At 48.7% G+C, this 19,172-nt stretch overlaps 1 protein-coding gene and 1 long non-coding RNA gene across 2 annotated transcripts; both read right to left on the bottom strand.

The window, feature by feature from the left end:
* Nucleotides 1-18: 18 nt before the first annotated feature.
* Nucleotides 19-9,291, bottom strand: LOC104998939. The gene is made up of 3 exons (XR_826524.1): nt 9,166-9,291; nt 7,491-7,784; nt 19-3,659 (listed from the first exon to the last, which is right to left on the bottom strand). It is a non-coding gene; the product is annotated as an uncharacterized LOC104998939 (long non-coding RNA).
* A 4,232-nt stretch (nt 9,292-13,523) lies between these two features.
* On the bottom strand, nt 13,524-18,779 carry IFT22 (intraflagellar transport 22). Its single transcript, XM_010854336.1, has 5 exons — nt 18,660-18,779; nt 16,535-16,611; nt 16,319-16,408; nt 15,273-15,475; nt 13,524-14,458 (listed from the first exon to the last, which is right to left on the bottom strand). The coding sequence occupies exons 1-5, from the start codon at nt 18,696-18,698 to the stop codon at nt 14,310-14,312; spliced, it is 558 nt and encodes a 185-aa protein (XP_010852638.1). The 5' UTR covers nt 18,699-18,779; the 3' UTR covers nt 13,524-14,309.
* Nucleotides 18,780-19,172: the final 393 nt, after the last annotated feature.

Below are 19,172 nucleotides of genomic sequence, written 5' to 3'. Positions count from 1 at the left end.
CCCCACCCCCACCCCCACCAATTCCACGCTGATTTGTTCTAAAGTTCCTCATGGAGCCCCAATTTAGAAGACCCAGGCTCATGCATCTGGAACTGTCCTGAATCTTTCTTTCCTCATCAGTGCCCGGTAGGCTCCAGGAATCGGAACTAAGTGTACAAGCTGCTTGCCTGTGTGGGCTATGACCAATCTTGACCTGTATTTCCTACCATACAATTAAGGTTTCCAGTGTCTAAATTGGGCTGATTTTCCATTTGGAGCTGTACCAAGAGCCGTGGGGGCTCTAAGGAGTTGATGACTGGGAAGTTCGGAGGAGTGTTGTATTGACTGGCTAAGAATGCCTTTTAGGCTGCAAATAGCAGAAATGTGCTTAGAAAATAAAGACGGTTCAATTTAAAGATCAGTAAGACTGGAAGTAGGTGGTTCCCGGATAGGTATGGTGGCTCAACGGTATCATCGAGGACCTAGGCTTTGTCTGTCTGTCTACTCGGCCAACCTTGCTATGTTGGCTTTCTCCCTTAGTTTCGCTGCCACCTGGTCTCAAAATGGCTGCCACAGCTCCAAATATCACATCTCAAACATCCCTGTTCAAAGCAGGAGGAAGAGATGGGCCTCTTCATTCTCCTTTTATCAGAAAGCAAAATCTTCCCAGAAGGTCCCCCAGCCATTTCCCCATAAGTTATGTTGGCAGAACTGTCACATGCCCAATTCTGAGCCAACAGACAGCAGAGGGACTAAGTAAGGAGCCTGCTGCCTCACATGGGTAAGGCAGGCCTGGCGAGCCTTGGGGAGGCTCTAGGACTGGCTCCTCTCTCTGCCTTTCCTGGAGTTCTGCCTCTAATCTCAACATCCTTTATCTTCTTCCCAAAGAGGCTCATTAATCCCCCAATGATAAGTATTGTTTTGCCTTTCTTCAATCTCCAAGCTTCCATCTCAGTGTACTTCCGGCCAGCACCTGGCCCTACTTGCCCTCATGACCTCCTGTCACATACTGCCCATGCAGCCTGATTTGGAGGTTCAAATTTCCTAAAAGAGGAATCTGCCTGGCCTGACTGGCTTTCCAAACATTCCCTGAGTCAGGGGACTTCACAAGTTGTTTTTTTTTTTTTTCACAAGTTGTTGACCAGGGTACACAGATCCTGGATCATTGACCTGCCTGAGTGTGTGTGTGTGTGTGTGTGTGTGTGTGTGTGTGGTGTGAGGACAGAGGCAGAGTCATGTGATACAACACAGCCAGCTGGACTGAAGGAGGTGGGTATGGGAGTGGGGCAGGACAGAGGGCGTGGGAGGTGGTTCCTGGAGCCCAGGGCAACAAGATGAGGAAATTAGGCCAGTCTACTAGAGAGACGCCAGGTGGACACAGGAGGGAAAAGGCCATTTTGCACATTTCAGTCCCTTTTCAGTGGATGCCAAGTGGAGAAGAGAGGAATCCAGCTGGCAGATGAACCAAGGCCCTTGACCTGTGGCTGCAGCTGAACCTGCCCAGCTGGCTCCAGCTGTTCAGGTCACTCACTCTGAGGGCCTGTTACTTGACTTACAGAATGAACAGCATAATCAGTTTCTTAAGTCTGCCCTGACTCGGAATATCCCCCGAATTCCCACAGGAGAGATTCCAGGGACTGCTAGTAGGAAGCCGGGCTCTCTCACGAACATGGCTTTAATAGGGCCTGGCAGCATCCGGTACCCACTGGACTTGGAGCTTAGAAACCATTTTGTGGCTTTGGCAGGCCACAGAAGAGACGGGAGAAGCAGGACGACGTAATGGGGACAGAAAACAGACTGGTGATTCCAGCAAAGGGAATGAAAAATCCCACAACGCGAAAATGAGAACATTCGTGCAAGACTGGATTCTAAGCCTCGCTCCTCTACTTCTTAGTTGCATGACCTTGGGAAAGTTATTGCACCTCTCCAGGTCTTAGTTTCTTCATTTTTAACGTGAGGATAGAAACATTCCATTTCAAGCGTTGTTGGGAGGATTAAATGAGACCCTGTGTGTGAGGCACTAAACGCATGTGAGTGACTGTTGTCATCAGAGCCTATCACACGCTCAGGTGGGGCCGAGCCCCAGGGGAGAGCCCACTGGACGGCGCCCATTGAAAGAGCTGGCGTGGCGTGGCGGTTCTGATGGGGAGCTCCACTGGGGCCCCCCACGGTGGTGAGTGGGGCTGGGGGTGACTTTGCACCCCATGAAGCACTTGACAGCTTTCCTTCTAGTTTCTTGAACGATTTCCTAGAGGCCTTTGGAACAGCCTTCACCCAGCCCCCCAGGAGTTAAAGAGTCTCTAACCTCGCTGAGCTTACAGTCCCTGTCCCTCCAATCTCCTCTCCCGCAACAGCCTTCCCTGGTTTAGCCATTTCAAACTCCTCTGCCTGTTTCTATCACTTCCTACTCGATTTGTTCCTGGGATAAGCCCTTCGAGGAGTGATCTGAGAGGGTATCTGAAGATCCACTGTAAGTGACGTTCCAGCTCTAAACTCCCAGGACAGGAGCACAGAAACCCAGTGACCAGCTGTCCTCCTGCCCAGAGACCGCCATGTGAGCTTGCGAGCCTCTGGTAAGCAGGCTAAGAGGCGGCTGGCAAGGACCCTCCCTTTTTCTCCTTAACGCTCCACGATCTACTCATCCTTTCACCGGGTTCAAGGCTTTACTGGGTTCAAGGTTCAGCTGTTCAGAAGCAGCCTTGGCCTTCTAGGAAACGCAGTTCTGATGGGCAATGCCAGATCTAGGGACTAGCTCTTATCATCACCACCTCCAACATTTCTAACTTAATAGATTTTAAAGACATTTAGAAGAGCACACCATGGCTATATAAATCCATGGATATATACACAGAGTCTGTCCCTGTGTGTTTTTTTTTTTTTGTAGGGGAGATAGAGATTTTGCAGTTAACAAAAGACAAGAGATGTTCCTGGATTTTGTGCTTGGGACCCAGAACTCTGCTCTATAGCAAAGGATGATGCCTTTGTGGTGGTCAGCACAGGTGGGGCCTTTCAGTACAGTCGTTAACATCTGTTTTCCTGTTACCTCCTTGCTGGTAACTCTGGTTGCTGGCAACTACAGGAGCGCCCAGTGTTGGATGAACACCAGCTACATGCCAGGTGTTAATTGAGGCACTATGAATACAGAGATGCTTCAGACATAGGTCTTGCTCTCAAAGAGCTCCAAGTTCATCTTGGGGGTGGACCCTGAGCCAGCCCTCCTTAACCGGGAAACTGGCCAGCTCTCCAATATACTAATTTCTTCCTTGTTCCCTGCCTCCCCAATCAAGGTCACTCCCAAGGTTAGCACAACACATGACAGCCAGCAATGCCTCCCAGACAGAGCCAAGGGCCTCTGCCACCTTATGGACATCAGGGCTAATCCTGCTTTCAGGTCGGGGTGGGGGAAGAGGTGGCAATAAAGATGAGATCACCTTCTTCCTGTGTGACTCAGAAGAGAATGGCCGACAACCATCCCCGAGAAGGCAGGTCATGTCTTCAGGCTGGGGTAAGCGTGTCTCCATGCGTGATGACCCTGAGCCACAAATCCATCTGTCTGCGTCCATAGCTGTATGCAGTCACTGATCCCCACGTCATCCCGAGTCCCTCGGTGCTCCGTGTCCCTTGGTGCTGTGAGTCCAAGGGACACGGGGTGGTTCTTCCTCAAAGAGCTTTACATCTGTCTGAGGATAAAAATGCATGAGAAGGTCAGGAAGGATCAGAGCGTTGCAGGATGCAAGATGGGGCTCAGGGGCAGTGGACCCAGTGAACAGAGTGCAGGCTGGGAGCCCAACTGCAGGCCCATAGGGTCTCATGAAGCCTTCATGGGAGAGGTGGGCTCTGGGCCATGTTTGGTGGGTGGGAAGCACTCCTGGGGGAGCGCCTCCTGAGCCAGGACAGTGGGTGCTCCAAACACAGTGCCTTTATTGCCCCCTTGGGAAACAGGATCCAACCAGTGGTTCCTCTTCTGGCTGCTGTCATCCCAACAGCCAGAGGCTCAAGGGTTCATGCAGGCACAGAGCTACAGAGCTCGGTTTGCCTGAACAGGGGTGCCTGTGATACTCTTATTTCCGATGGCGTCATCACGGTGTGAGGCCAGAGCCACGGGCGCGCTGTCAGCGCCTACGCCCAGCCACTCTGCCAGAGCAGCACGGTGAGGGCCGTGCTGGGGGGACCGCCACTCCTCAGAGGCCAGGATCTGGAGCCTTTACATGGAAGATAGCACTCTGGGGCGCCACAGACTCTCAGCCTGGCACAACACACGTGGCCAGACACTTGCATCCTATTCTGGCAGAGGAATCAAAGGATTCATATGGCAGAGGAACTCTTTGAACATTCTGAATACGGGGAAATTTCCATTCATCTCATAATTCATACTAGAGAGATTCCCCCATGAATGGCATCAATGTAGGAAAATCCTCTGAGCGAGGCAGCAGCATCAGAGAACTCAAGGGGGAGGGCCGGGGGCACGGGACGCAGAGAGAGAGTTAACAAAGAGCTCAGCCTGGAGCCCAACACACCGAAAAACCTGCATCTTCATTAGCGCAGTGGCGCTTTGAGAAAGCACAGCTTGGCCGAGCCATTCTGGAGTACAGGTGCTGAATCGGGGGTGATGATCATTTCAGGAGAAATCAGCCCTCATTCATCACCCGAGGGTTTGGGCTGGAGACAGGGCAGATGCTCATTGTGAATGAGGGGGACTCTTGGGAGTCCTCTGGCCTTGGGAAACTGGGAGGCCATGCGGGGCCCCTGGGAGGTCAGAAAGACCTCAGAGCACAAGTCGTATAAAATGGTCATGGAAGAGAAAAACACGGTGAAAGGGCCAATTTAGATAACGCTTTTGTTGGAACTTGGACTTTCAGCACCTGTAAGGGAACGACAGGCTTGGGCTGGAAGGAACGCAAACAGCCTGTGGGGGAGTCCGGTTCGGTGACAAGGTCATGCACCAGCCGCCCCTGGGGTCCGCTTGCCCTTGGGGGACCTGGGGCCTTGCAGGAGACAAGCATAGGGGCTCCCGAGCTCTCAGCAGTATACTTCCCCACAGGGCCTCCATGTCCATGTTTCTTCACGGTCCTGCCTCCTTCCTCTTCCAGCAGGCAGGTAAATCCTGTCCTTGTGTCTGCCATGTGCCCACCTGACTCTGGTGTTGCCCAGGGGACAGGAGGCCACCTGCCCACGAAGAGGCCGGTGACCACCATTACCTTTGACACCTCACGAATATGCCCCAGGGATACTGCTGTGACTGGACCATTCATCCATCCATCCAACAAATATCTTTCGAGCATCTCCTCAACTCTGTAGCTGGCACATTGTGCCGGGATCAAGGACAGGGAAAAAGGAAGTGTCAGTCACAAGGGGCTTGGGCTACCCAGGGAAAGAGGGGAATGAGGAAAACAGGAGCACCGTCGAGACTGCAGGGGTGTCTGTGTCCTGGGTTTCAGACAGGGCTTTGGAGAGTGTGCTGGGGAGGGAGGGAGGAATAACTCTGATCTAATGACTGCCTCCCACACGACAGGCTACCATGAGCTTAAATGAACCCCCTGCCTGTATGGCACCCGTGATCTCTACTTTAGAAAATAAGATGAGTGCACAGCTAGCAAGCGGCACAACCGGTCTAGGTCTGTCTCACTCCTGATGCCACTGTCTTTCCATCAGCACTGGGAGAGAAAGGGTCCTTTAGCACCACTGTTCCTTGGGTAATGTTTCCAGAGGCTTCCGGGAGAGTGAGAAGCCCTTGGCGAAACAGGAAGAAAGAGGACGGAAGGGGAGAAGGGGATTGGCTTTTGCAGACTCTAGTGGGCAGGGGAAGACATTCATTCATTCACTCCTGTGTTCATCCATTAGGAAAATCTTCACTGAGCCCTATGGAGGGCCAGGCGCTGTGCTTCGGTGCTGGGGACGCGAGCGAGCAAGATGGACACACTCTTGCCCTCATGGGACTTCTAGAAGGAGGCAGGCCATCCAACAGGCTACCTGTTTTGAAAGGGGGAGCACAGAGGAGAATCCTGACCTTGCCTCGCATCACTGAGGCTGACTTCTGGGAAAGGGCGACATGTCAGCGAAGACCTGAAAGATAAGCATCAACCTGGTGTGTGCTGGGGAGCGCCTTCCAGAGAACCACGATGGCAGGTCTGTGGGTGAGGGGCAGAGCAGAGCGGGAAGGAGCGCGTGTTCTGTATGTGAGGAGAACCGTGCCTGACGTGGAGGGAGGAGGTGAGGAGGGCGGGAAGGAGGGGCCAGGTCATCCGGGGCTCCTAGAAGGAGCTCAGACCGGACCCTGCGAACAACAGGAAGCCGCGGAGAATGTTCATCTTGGAGAGGCCCTGGGCAGTCTTAGTCCATCCCTTCCCTGGAAGCCCGGAGAGGGCTGTCCAAGGATTCGTCACGCCAGGGCAGAGATATAGAAGGTGTGTGAGTTCTGTCCTTTTCCTAACTAAGGAGGTTTTCCAAGAGGCGCCGCTAGCAGAGTGAGCGATAAAGCTCGGACTAAATGCCGGTGCCTTGATCCCAAGGAGGAAACCTTTGGTGCGTGAAGGGCGGACCTGAGGGTCCCACAGGATCTTCCGGGCAGACGTGCGTGGGTGGGCACTCCCCTCTTGTGGCCGAAGCGGGTACTGCACCCGTGTTCCCATACAGGCCCACCTCTAGGTTCTCCCTGGGGAAGCCCCGGAAATGAGCCCGCGGTGGCTGCACAGAGCTGTGGACTCCGGGAGGTTTCCCACCTGAAACCTTGTTTGTTTGTTTTTGTTTTGTTTTTTAAATGAGAAACCTGAACGGTGGAGAAAATGTGTGTGTGTGTATATATATATATGCTTATATATGCTTAAAATGTGTGTGTGTGTGTATATATCCATATATATATATGCTTAGAAAGAAAACGCTAAGAAAGTGTTACCAGTGATTCTGGAATACGTGACTAATAATTTTTCAATGTGTTTATGTGTAGTTTAAAACTTGGACGTGTACCACTTTTGTTGATAAGAGGGGGAAAATATTATGTTGCTTTTAAAAAGAGCAGAAGTGACAGAAAAGTGCCCCAAGAGGGGGGCTGAAGTGGAGGCTAGGTGGCTGGTATGAGAGCCAAGTGGCCTGGTGATGAGCCACTGCCCTGGCAGCCCTGTGTCTTTCCGCAGCTGCAAAGCATCAACGTGGCTGCTCACAGAGGCACGCGGGGACCAGGTTGCCTGGGGGCTGCCCTCCCGCCCGTTTCGGTCTAGCTGAGCCCTTCAGCTCACACAGACCTGGGCTCGGGGTTCCTGCCCCTCTGTCTTTGTCTCATGTGCTCGCCCTTCTCCCATCAGGGTATCACCCTTCCAGCCTGGTCTCACAATGGCCCTAACCGCCAGGTTCTGGGTGACCCGGAAGCATATTCCACAGGCTCACCCTGGATGATTCTCTGCTGTGTGAGCTCGCAGGATGAGGGCTGGGTCCGCTCAGAAACTACAGAGCCACACCTGTTGCATCCACGGGGTCTCTGCTAGGTTGCCTTTTCCCGCCGGGGGCAAGGACCTCACCTGGCTGGCAGTTCTGGTCTCTCTGGTCACTTTCCTGGCTCCTCTCTTCACTCTCCTGCTCGAAACTCTTCTCTGGGGCAGGCCAGCTGCTCAACCTCCCCTCTGGGAGGTTCCCCAGACTCCGGTCTATGGCACTGGATCTGGCGGGGGGGGGGGGGGGGGGCAAGGACACAGCCCCCACCATTACTGGGGTCATTCTTGACTGGAGAAGTCCCCAAGGAGCCTTAACTTGTGCCGTGGGAGAGTTATGTTTCTGATAAACTCTTCATGAGCTTCTTTAATTTCAGAAATGTTCTGAAATACACAAGTTTTTTGAAAAAAATCAAAGTACCTTGATTATGGAAATTTTCAATCCCACTAGAAAGAATACAATAATACAACAAACTCTCATGTTCCCATCACCCAACCTCCGTAGCTATTCATTTCCTGCCATTCCTGTTTCTAGCTCGCCCCACCATACTTTTGTGTGTGTGTAGTATTTTTTTTTCCTTTCAATATTTATTTGGCTGTGCTGGGTCTTAGCTGCAGCACGCAGGATCTTTGATCTTGATTGCAACATGTGAGATTTGTTTTAGTTGCGGCATTCGAACTTAGGGATCTACTTCCCTGACCAGGGATTGAACTTGGGCCCCTTGCATTGGGATCCTGGTTTTAGCTACTGGGCCACTGGTAAATCCCTATGGAGTATTTTAAAAATAAATCTTAGACAGTATATCTTTTTTCCCCCCTCAGTATGTATCTCTAGTAGATTCGAATTAAATTACACTTGATGTTTTGGGGAGTATATATGATAACAGAATAGTAATCTCCTGGACACATCCCCATCTCCAGTAATTATATGGTGGTTTAGTCTTTAAGTCGCATCTGCCTCTTGTGACCCCATGGACCACATATGGCCTGCGAGGCTTCTCTGTCCATGGAATTCTCCAGGCAAGAATACTGGGGTGGGTAGCCACTTCCTTCTCCAGGGGATCTTCCCCACCCAGGAACTGAACCCTGGTCTGCATTGCAGGCAAATTCTTTACCAACTGAGCTAGAAGGGAAGTAACCATGCCAATCTTTCATCTACTCTCCCCTACCCCACCACATTGCATGTTTTTCAAGCAAATCTCAGGCATCATTTCACTCATAAGATCTGCAGTATGTGTCTTTTTCTTTGTAAAGCATAAACCCCAATACCATTATCACAACTAAAATTTTTAAACAGTAATTCCTTAATATCATTCATGTTCACATTTCCTTGATTAAAAAAAAAAAAATCTTCAATTGGTTGTTAGAATCATGACCCAAATAAGGTCTACAGGTTGCATTTAGTTGACAGGTCTCTTCAGGTTCACTTCCCTCATAAATTCTTTTTTTCCTTTTTATCTTGTAATTTGTTGAAGTATTTCAGCAGTTTGTCCTTAGTGCGAAGTGACACTTAACAAACGCTCGGGCGTCAACTCTGTGCCAGGCACTGTGCTTGTGTTGGAAATAAAGGCGTGAGCAGATCTGGGGTAAATCACTTGACACTCTCTGGACTTGGGTACCTCCTTCTCTAACAGTAAAGAGGATTGGACTAGATGCCCTCTAAAGGCTCCAATCTGATCCACTCGGGTCCCCCTCTCATCACTATGATCCACTGTGTGAGTCTACGCAAATCTCAGCCGAACTTATTCCCAGGGGGGCCACCCACCTGCCTGGGTGATCAGAGGCCAAAGTGACGGCGGGACGACGTCGCCCGGACGCCGCAAAATCGTTCTGCCCGGAGTGGCCGGCGGTATAACGGCAACCCCTCTGACCTCGAGCACCGGCCGGTCCTGCCCAACTACACTTCCCACAGTCCTCTGCGGCCAGCCGGTTACCACGGAGACAGGCTGGGCTCGTCGGTTCCGCAACCGTCTGGGGCCTGCCTGCGGTGATCGTGGGCAGATGAGCCTCCACTCCCCATGGCTTCCAAACGGGACGGTCACGCGCCCCCGCCCCTTGGTTCTGGTGCCCGAGGAGCCCGAGCCATTTGGCTGGGCCGGGGCCGTTGGGAGGCTGAACTACATTTCCCAGGAGTCTCGGGCACACCCCACTTCCGGTCGCGGGCTGCCGAAAAGATAACAAGGAGTTGTCAAGGAGACCGGTCCGGGGGTATTTGGGCCCCTCAAATTCGTGGACAGAGAAGCTGGAGACAGAGAAGGACAAAAGAAAGGAGGATGGGAAGGCTGGTTATAAAGCAACATAAGGTACACTCCGTCCTGTTTACCTTTTTAGTGTCCACGGATGCTCAGGGTCAACGCGAGCGTCGCACAGCCCTCTGGGAAATGTAGGCGGTGCTGCCCTAAGGACTATGGGAAACGTAGTCATTGATTAACAGCCACTACCTGGAGCACGGTCGCAAAGAGTCGGACGACTGAGCGACTGAACTGAACTGAACTGAACCTGGAGCACCTACAGTCGAGGGTGTGGGATTGAATCCTCCCTGTCTCTCCCGTTTCCGCTCAAACACAATGTTTGTCTGCCCAATACTTACAGAATCTTTCCCTTTCTCTACGTGCCAGCCCTCAGTGCTGTATTTTAGACACACCCTTAAGTCTATTCTCCGCGCGGCCACCAAAGTAATTGTCCCCGCTCTGCTTAGGGCTCTTACACAGCTAATAGAATCAAGTCCGTGTGAACCGGCTGGCATGATATATTTGACCTCTCACCTATTGTTTCCCACAAGTCTCCTCATAGATAAGAATCTTCTCTTTAGATTGTTCATCTCATTTGTGTGGCTATCTTAACGCCATTGCTTTTTTTTTTTTTTTAATGCAGAGCGCAACTTCTTGCTTTTAACAGTTACCCTCCCAAAGAGGGTGATAAATTCCAAGAGTAGCTGGATTTGCAAAATATTCTTGAAAAAAGTACTTGCGTAGGTTTCTATCAGTAGAAACCAAGTTCCTTATACTTTGATAAAATTAGAATTTTATTTTTCTGAACAAAATATTTTATTACATAATCTGATTAACTCACAGCCAGATATTTTTTCAAGTCTTGTAAAGTCACCCGAAAGATTAAAAAAAAAAGAAAACACGATCGTTCTTACATAAATTACTTATTACAAAGCTCTTGGAAGACTCTAAATATAAAATAGGTGAGTTTTTTTTTTCCCCCCACAACACTTTGAAAGTCTTAGGTTCTATATTTAAGCTTGATCCAAAGAGCTGTAAATGTGGAGTAAATCTGCCTGAGGCTTTAGAGAAAGGAGGCATACTTTTAAAGGCTATCAGAAAGCCTAGATAGGAATGAACTCTGTGGTGTAAAATGACAGATGAGGTGTTGCTCACATCAAAGCACCAAGAACTTGCCTTTTGAAGTGGGAATACTTGGCAGACACAATATTTCCATTAGCTTTTAACTTTGGTAGGAAGAATGGCTCAGATCATAAACGTAGAGAACTGTTTACCTGATAAAGCAATTTAGAAGTCACAGTCAAAAATATGTAATCTTTCCTTAACATTCAAAAGCAGAGAGTTTCCTCCTTCCTCATTTATTTAATTTCTTTGGTTTTGGTTTTTAAAACACAGACACCTTCATTTCTTGCCTGAGGAAAGAGTACATTTGTTGAAAAAGCATCAGCCAAGGCCAGAATGATGCTGGGAAAGATTGAGGGCAGAAGAACGGGGTGACAGAAGATGACACAGTCGGATGGCATCACTGGCTCAGTGGACATAAGTCTGAGCAAACTCTGAGACAGAGTGAAGCACAGGGAAGCCTGGCATGCTGCAGATCATCGGGTCACTAAGAGTCGGACACGACTTAGCGACTAAACAGCAACAAGGCCAAGATGTTCATGTACTTCTCAGGAATCAGATGGGGAAGGCTGAAGTCAAGATCTAAAAGAGCCATAATTCAGAATGATTTTGAGTGGTGCAAATGCAGTTAGTTACCTTTTCCATGGATATTGGAGCACTGCTCTCTTATGAACTTTTACATGTTCTCAGTTGCCAGCAAAATTCTACCTGTTGTTATAGCAGTTTAGCCTACACTATGGATATAAGGGTCTTCTGGTGTTCCAGAAAACATATAATGTCCAGGAACATTCCTGAACAATTTCAAGATATGGACATTCAAGTTACAATGTGAGTTGTAGTTTTTTTTACGACTGAGTTCAGAATGCGACTCAGTCATTTGATTGGTTTCAAGAAATATGATGCTAGATCTATGGGCCACATACGTGCAAACCATTTTCTGGGTGGTTTAGCTTCAAAAGTGGTTATTTGCCCTGCTGTTGTTGCTGTACTTGTTGCTTTACCAAGTTCAGTCTCAAAGGGTGGCGCTCTTGGCCAGGTCCACTTGTGGAACTCATCTGCCCAGTTACACGGGACAGTGGAAAGAGCTGGGGCATGGGGTCCAGTTCTGAGTCACTTGCTGAGTCACCTTGCCCTAGTCATTTGTCACTCCCCTCAAACCTACTCCTTTTCTTCCATAATGCGTCTTTAGTCGCTCAGTCAAGTCCAACTCTGTGTGACCCCATGGACTGTAGTCCACCAGGCTCCTCTGTCCATAGGATTTTTCCAGATAAGAATACTGGAGTGGGTTGCCATGCCCTTCTCCAGGGGATCTTCCAGACCTAGGGATCCTGGGTCTCCTGCATTGCAGGCGATTCTTTACCATCTGAGCCACCGGGACGCTCCCATAATGCCTCAGTGAACAGCATATGTATTAGGCTGAGTAATGGCCCCGGGGAGCCTGATAGACGTGACTCCCTGTAATGCACATATCCTGTAAATGATACTTTATTTAGAAAAAGCATCTTTGTAGACGTGACTAAATTAAGGATCTTTAGGTGGGGAGATTATCCTGGATTTCGTGGGTGGGCCCTAAATGCAATTAGAAGTGTCCTAATAAGAGTGCCATAGAGGGAGATCTGAGTCAGGTACACAGGGGATTAGGCGATGTGAAGAAGGAGCAGAGAGAGATTTGAAGATGCTGGCCTCAAAGACTGGAGTGACGGCAGCCACCTCTACGCTTGTCTGCCTTCTGATCCAGCCCTCATGCTGTGGTCAGAGGGGCTTTTCTACCATGGAGATCCTACATCGATCTGCAGTGATCATCCTTCAGTGGTGCCTCAAAGCCTGACTCCTTGGTCGGGTCTGAGAATCCCTTCACCATCTGACCCCTTGTCTGATCACCCACACATGCACACCCGGCCATCTCCACACACTCCACCTCACTCACACACTCCCTTCTCCACCCATTGAGTGATGCTCCCACACGTCTAGGCTGTTTCATGCATCTGTGGCTCCTCACATCTGTGATACAGAGAAAGGGATCTTTCTTTAACAGTATTTATTTATCTTTGGCCATGTCAGGTCTTAGTTGCAGGATCTTTCATTGCTGCATGTGGGGCTGAGTGGCAGCACCTGGGGCTTAGTTCCCTGACCAGGGATCAATCCTGCATCCCCTGCACTGGGAGGTGGATTCTTAACCACTGGACCTTCTTAACCACTGAAGTTCAGATCAATTAGTATTATTGCAGCTGTTGTGTAAAGAAGATTTACTACAGTTTGAGTTAGTGTAATCTCCTGTTTGTGTTCCTTGCAAAAGTTCCAACTGAGAGCGGGCCAGGAAGAAGAAATTCAAGCTAGGCTTAAAATGTGCTCACGGATGATCCAGGCAGTTTAGTAAAAGTTTTGCTGTTTAGTCACTAAGTCGTGTCTGACTCTTTTGTGACCCCATGGACTGTAGCCCGCCAGGCACCTCTGTCCATGGGATTTCCCAGGCAAAAATACTGAAGTGAGTTGCCATTTCCTTCTCCTGGGGATCTTCCCCATCCAGGGATCGAACCCACATCTCCTGCATTGGTAGGCAGAATTTTTTTACCACGGAGCCACTAGGGAAGCCCTGATTTACCAGGAACTGTCATTATCTGCCAATACCACTGTCTCAACCAGACTGCCCACACGGCTACATTTTATCCCTCTTCATTTTAAGAGTGAAACGCAGCCAAGCATATTTATTCATCTCTTTTAAGTGTCTCTACTTTTCTTCCACTTTGAGTTGAAACGACATACATTTCACTTTTGATCTACTTATTTTTAGGTTGGCTATATTAAAAAATTCAGGAAGCAAAAATTATGAAAGAACAGTAATTCCCAAGATCACTAAAACACACTCACTGGTACAATAAGCTGTAAACTCGCCATATTTGGTTATTCTGAGCATTAACTCTTTTAACCATTTTTATAGATTAGGTGTTATGACAGTATAACATAGTTTTCCCCTGTATTACATAAAGTAATATTTAAGAAGTAAATTCCCCTAAGAAAATAAAAAACTTTTTAGAGACTGTTTATGTATTCTACCATCCAATGTGATATGGTGTCCAGATAGCAAGGACATCGAAGTAAAAATACAATCTTGGAGAGGTTAAATGCTAGTATTTTTCTAAAATGTCCTAGGGAAATTGTGCAGATTAAGGAATGAAAATCATATTTAAACCAATCCACGTGAATTAAACTATGGTCATACCACTGGGCTATGACAGGGACAATTCTGCAACTTTAATGATGTGACATATGGAAGGAGGCAAAAAAAACCCAAAAACCACCCACCTCGGTTTTTCAGCTCTTTGAAGAGATCTGGGGCAAAGGAATCAGAATTCAACAATAGGATTTTCTCAGCTGAACTAAGGATGGAGAACAGATGGTATGGAGTCAACTCCCTGGCTGACTGGTCTTTGGGCCAAACAAGGAAAACACCTTCTACAGCCCAAGGGCGATGAGAACCTTCTTAGGCGGATGGACTTCAGGCTCTGCACTGACATGAAGTTCATCTGGGATGTGGAAGCTTCCAGATGAAGGCCGGTCAGGTAATAATGGACATCTCTTCCCGGTCTCTGCTCTCGGACACTGAGTTGATTATGCTTCTTAAATACTTTATGAATTCCATCCTGATCTCTTCTGGGTCGTCCTCAAGATTTGAGTGCACCAGCTTCAGCTTGTTCAAGGGTGGTGCTTAAAAAGGAAAATAATGTAATTAGGCATGAACTTTAAAAAAAATGAATTAACTTATTTAGCCACACTTAGTTGCAGCATGGAGGATCTTTGATCTTTCTTGCGGCACGTGGGATCTCTACTTCCCTGACTAGGCATCAAACATGGGCCCTCTGCATTGGGAGCGAGGAGGCTTAGCCACTGGACCACCAGGGAAATCCCTAGGCCATGAGCTCTAAATGAGGGGCTACTTCTAGCTCCAAAGGATCTGACTCTTCTTTCAGGAGCCAATTAATTTAACTTTCCCAAGTCCAAAAATAAAGTGGGGCCTCCGTGACACAACTTCACAGAGAAAGGTTTCACTGCCCTCGGCAATAGGCTTACAGCTTTGCAAGCCACTCTCAGGCCTTCTTGGTTCTTACACCAGAGAGGAAGGCATTTCTGAATTTTCTGAGTTGTTTTCCATGATTACTTAGACACCTCTCTAATGGTCTGTCGCATGCAGATTGGAGCTTAAAGGCAAGTTAGGAAAGAGTGTCCCTAATAGTATGGATGAGGGGTTAAAACCAGGGTTTTTTCCTCCTCTTAGTGCCTGTCTGCTTTTACAGTGTCTGCAGCCTGGCCTGGGTGGTACTAACTAGCTTTTACAATGTTTGCAGCCTGGCCTGGGTGGATCTACTAACCCGGCAGTTCTGATTTACGTGGTGAGGAAAACAAATGGCGAGGACGCAGCAGGTGCTCACAAACTGCACAGAGCTGTTGGCTGCTAAGACACAGAGCAACATACAAATGCCCAGAGCATTCCAGACAGAAGCCAGAACTCCTGGCTCCTTACCCAAAGCTGGGTTGTCTTTGTCACTTCCGGAGCCTGGTTTATGGTGTGCAATTAACAGACACTGAGTATTCTGTAAGAACTGCTGCTGGACGAAGCAGGAATACCACGTCTCAATTTCCTTCAGGTGACTTGGGATGTCGGCGTTGAAGACGATCACCACTCCGTGAGAGTCCTTCATCAGGGCTGGCCAGCAAGACTCGAACCTGCATGGCGTGAAGGGTAGGTGGCTCTGGTTTCTGTGTCTTGTTTTAAATTTTTTATTGGTTTTTTTAGTTAATTTACACTGTTAAGTTTCTGCTGTACAGCGAAGTGAATCAGTAATACATATACATATGTCCACTTTTTTTTTAGATTCTTTTCCCATGGTCATTACAGAATATTGAGTTCCCTGCACTAATACAGTAGGTCCTTATTAGTTGATCTATCTTATATATGCATGCTAAGTCGCTTTAGTCGTGTCCAACTCTTTGCAACCCTATGGACTGTAACCTGCCAGGTTTCTCTATCCATGGGACTCTCCAGGCAAGAATAGTGGAGTGCATTGCCGTGCCCTCCTCCAGAGGATCTTCACGACTCAGGGATGGAACCCGAGTCTCTTATGTCGCCTGCATTGGAAGGAGGGTTCTTTACTACTAGTGCCACCTGAGAAGCCCCATTTTAGTGTGTGTGTGTCAATCCCCATCTCTCAGCTTACCCACCCCTCTTTCCCCACCTGGTGACCATAAGTTTGCTTTTTTACATATGCGATTCTATTTTGTAAATAAGTTCATTTGTACTTTTTTTTTAAATAAGATTCCACATATAAACCACAGTTCGAGTTTCTAATCATCGACTTTGAAAATAATGTCTAAACACTAATCATGGATAGATGACCTCTCACTGAATCATAACCCAGTCACTGACATTTCAAGAGCAATGCATGTCACCAGTCATCGATCAAACCCCAGACACATGCTAGGAAGGGAGCTAGGCCTGAGTCCAAGGTGCCTGGTGGCCAGCTGATTTTTGAATCATTTGATGGAGCCAGTGCTCTAAAGGAAACGTACTTTGGATCACCGCCACAATCCCAGAGCTCAAATTCACACCCCGTGCCTTTGTTGTTGCTGGTAACATGTGGGTTCTCGAATTCCAGGATCCTAAAGATAAAATAAGAGCAGCACCTCTCCTTAGAAACACTGTGCTTTGGGGATGCCACCGGCACCAACGTCAGGAGGCGGGTGAGGAGCAGGGACTCTGTGGGACACGGGTTTGTCAGGGCTTACCTCACTCCTTGGGTTGGGTTGTATTCAGTGATGTCAGAAGATTCTGTCAGAAAGTTGGCCAAAACGGTTTTTCCACTCTATGAAAACAAAGACAGTAAAAGATCTCGGACAGTAAAAGAAAAGCAGAAAGTCAATCATAAGCAAGGCCTGCAATAGCCAGCTTGGACCCAGGTAGGATGGAGTAGAGGCCACGGCCACCCTGAGATCACCCAGACCAAGGGGCTCTCTCTGGTTGGGTGGGCACGGCCCACTCTGGGTCGTGGGGAGCACAGATTTCAGTGCTGGCTCCGCTGCTGGGTGACTTTACTCACTTCCAAGCAGGGGGAATAGCTGGTTTAAAGGCACCAGGGCAGGAATGGATGTGACACGTTTAAGGAACAGAAAGGCTGGTAAATTTGAAGAGCAGCAAGGGAGAGGGAGATACATAAATGCAGAAATATGTTTTGTTGTTGAAGCGAGATGATGGGTACTAGGACTTGTCATTCTTTTCTCCCCTTGTATATGTTTGGGAATTTCCTTTAAAAAAAGATGTATCTCTGCTTGTTTTGCTTTTCATAATTCTGAGCATATGTTGTGACCTGCCTATTTAATAGTTGACGTCTTGGAGAGTTCCCCGTGTCAGTTTATTTGCCTTATGTTGTTTCACTCTTGCAGTATCTTCCAAAGTAAGAATGTACCTTAGTTTATTTAGACATTCTCTAATGTCTAATTAGAGATTAGACATTAATTCTCTAATTCTCTGATGGGCACCTGGGGTGTTCCCACCTGTTCAATATTGTATAGACTCATGGGGAGTGTGGATGGATCTTTAGCTTCAGAGTTTGAGAAATGTAACTACTACACTATAAGCTATGCACATTTTAAACCTTAATAATTTGATCTCAGAAAAAAAGGTGTTATCAATTTAGAGTCCCATCTACAGAATCCTAGAATACTCCTTTCCCTCAAAGCACCCTAAGACTGCATGTTGCATGCCTGCATGCTCAGTCGCTTCAGTTACATCCGACTCCCTGCGACCCCAAGGACTGGAACCCACCAGGCTCCTCTGTCTATGGTGATTCTCCCGGCAACAATCCTGGAGTGGGCGGTCAAGCCCTCCTCCAGGGGATCTTCGTGACCCAGGGATAGCACCTGCATTAGCAGGCAAGTTCTTTACCACTAGCACTACCTGGGGAGCCTGATGGGCAAACAAGGGGCATCTTTTTGTTTTGTGTTCCTGTGACTCTTTTCATACTTTTCATACTTCTCAGTCAGTTGTATTTCTTATACACAGACTTTGCTAGATTATCTATTGAGTTGCTTCTTACTTTCTTTACTGATTCTTAAACTTTCCTGTATGTTCTGCTTATGAATCCTTTTTTTGTCAAGCATTTTGCTAATATGTTCCCCTGGCTTTACCTTTGCTGTCATTTCTTCTACAGTTTCTTCATGTTTGTGTTGTGTTTAAGACGACCTTCCCTGACTCCAGGTTAAAAACAGGTCTTTCCATATATTCATCTACTACCATGGTTCCCAGCGAGTGGTCCCTTGACAACCAGCATCCACAAAATGCAAATTCTCAGGTCCCTCCCAGACCTACTGAATCAAAACTCTGGGATAGGTCCAGCAAGTTGTACTTGTAACAGGCCTACCAGGCAATTCTGATGGGTGCTGGAGAGTTATTTATTTACAACTTCCACAGTTGTTTTACACATTGAGCTTTAGTCCATCTTAATTTTATTGTGTACGATGTGACCTACACAAATAGATTTAATCCCCCGCCATCACCACCCACGTTAAAGGCTAACTGTTCCAAGGCCAGGTAATAGTTTAGTCCTGCCTCCTGGTTTTCTTGCTCTGCTGATGTATTTCATTAGGGAAAGCCACAGGCGCAGAAAAAGTCGTGAGATCTAGGCTTTGATCACAAACGCCACTCACTACCCTGGGCCTTTGAGCCTAAGTCCAACAGGGTCAAGGTCTGGGAACGCCGAGTTCCTGGTGACGCCGGCGTCACACAACAAGGTGGGCGCGGTGGGAATGGGCTCCTAGCCCCTGTGGGGCTCCGGGTGCTAGGCACAACGCCGGGGGCGATCCTGCGCCCCCCTCCCCCAGGCCCTGCTTGCCGCCCCGCCGGTCCCAACCTCACCTCGCAGGGCCCCACAAAGAGGATCTTGGCCTTCAGCATCTCTGTCCGGGGCCCACTCAGGCGCAGCTCGAGCCCGCCTCGTAGTCTGGGCGGAGCGGAAGTCACTGCACGGGTTGGCTACCTTCGTTCCCATGGAGACGGGAGCGGCGCGGGGGCCGACGGGAGTGGGCGGGTTCTTGCTGGGGTCCGGGCTCCCAGAGGGCTCTGGGGTGGTACCCTGCCAGCCTGATGCGAGGCGTGGGCTTTGGGTTGGAAGTGGGCAGCAAGGCAAGAAGGTAGGAGAGAAGCAGAAAATCCGGATGCAGGTTCGCTTCGGAGTGGGGAAGCCTGTAGAGCTTGCGAGCCTGACCTCTCCTTGTGGGGAGGAGGTCGACTGCAGGTCCCGATCTCCTTTATTCCTCCCTGTAACCCCCAGAGCTCAAACGGGTCAAGTAGCTGGTGAGGTGGGATTCGAACGAGGTATCTGATGCCTGCATCGCTCTGGCATGATACTGTCCATATTGAGAACGGATG

The sequence above is a fragment of the Bison bison genome, unplaced genomic scaffold (assembly GCF_000754665.1).
Source record: "Bison bison bison isolate TAMUID 2011002044 unplaced genomic scaffold, Bison_UMD1.0 scf7180017864340, whole genome shotgun sequence".
In the NCBI taxonomy this organism is placed as follows: domain Eukaryota; kingdom Metazoa; phylum Chordata; class Mammalia; order Artiodactyla; family Bovidae; genus Bison; species Bison bison.
Note: the sequence above shows the minus strand (reverse complement) of the source record. Positions and strands in the feature narration are given on the sequence as shown.

Excerpts from the sequence above, each read along its gene's own strand:
- IFT22 (XM_010854336.1), bottom strand. The coding sequence starts at position 18,698 with ATGCTGAAGGCCAAGATCCTCTTTGTGGGGCCCTGCGAG. Across the intron at positions 16,612-18,659 it reads TCTTTGTGGGGCCCTGCGAG|AGTGGAAAAACCGTTTTGGC; the intron begins GTGAGGTTGGGA and ends TTGTTTTCATAG. Across the intron at positions 15,476-16,318 it reads GATTGTGGCGGTGATCCAAA|GTTCGAGTCTTGCTGGCCAG; the intron begins GTACGTTTCCTT and ends CACGCCATGCAG.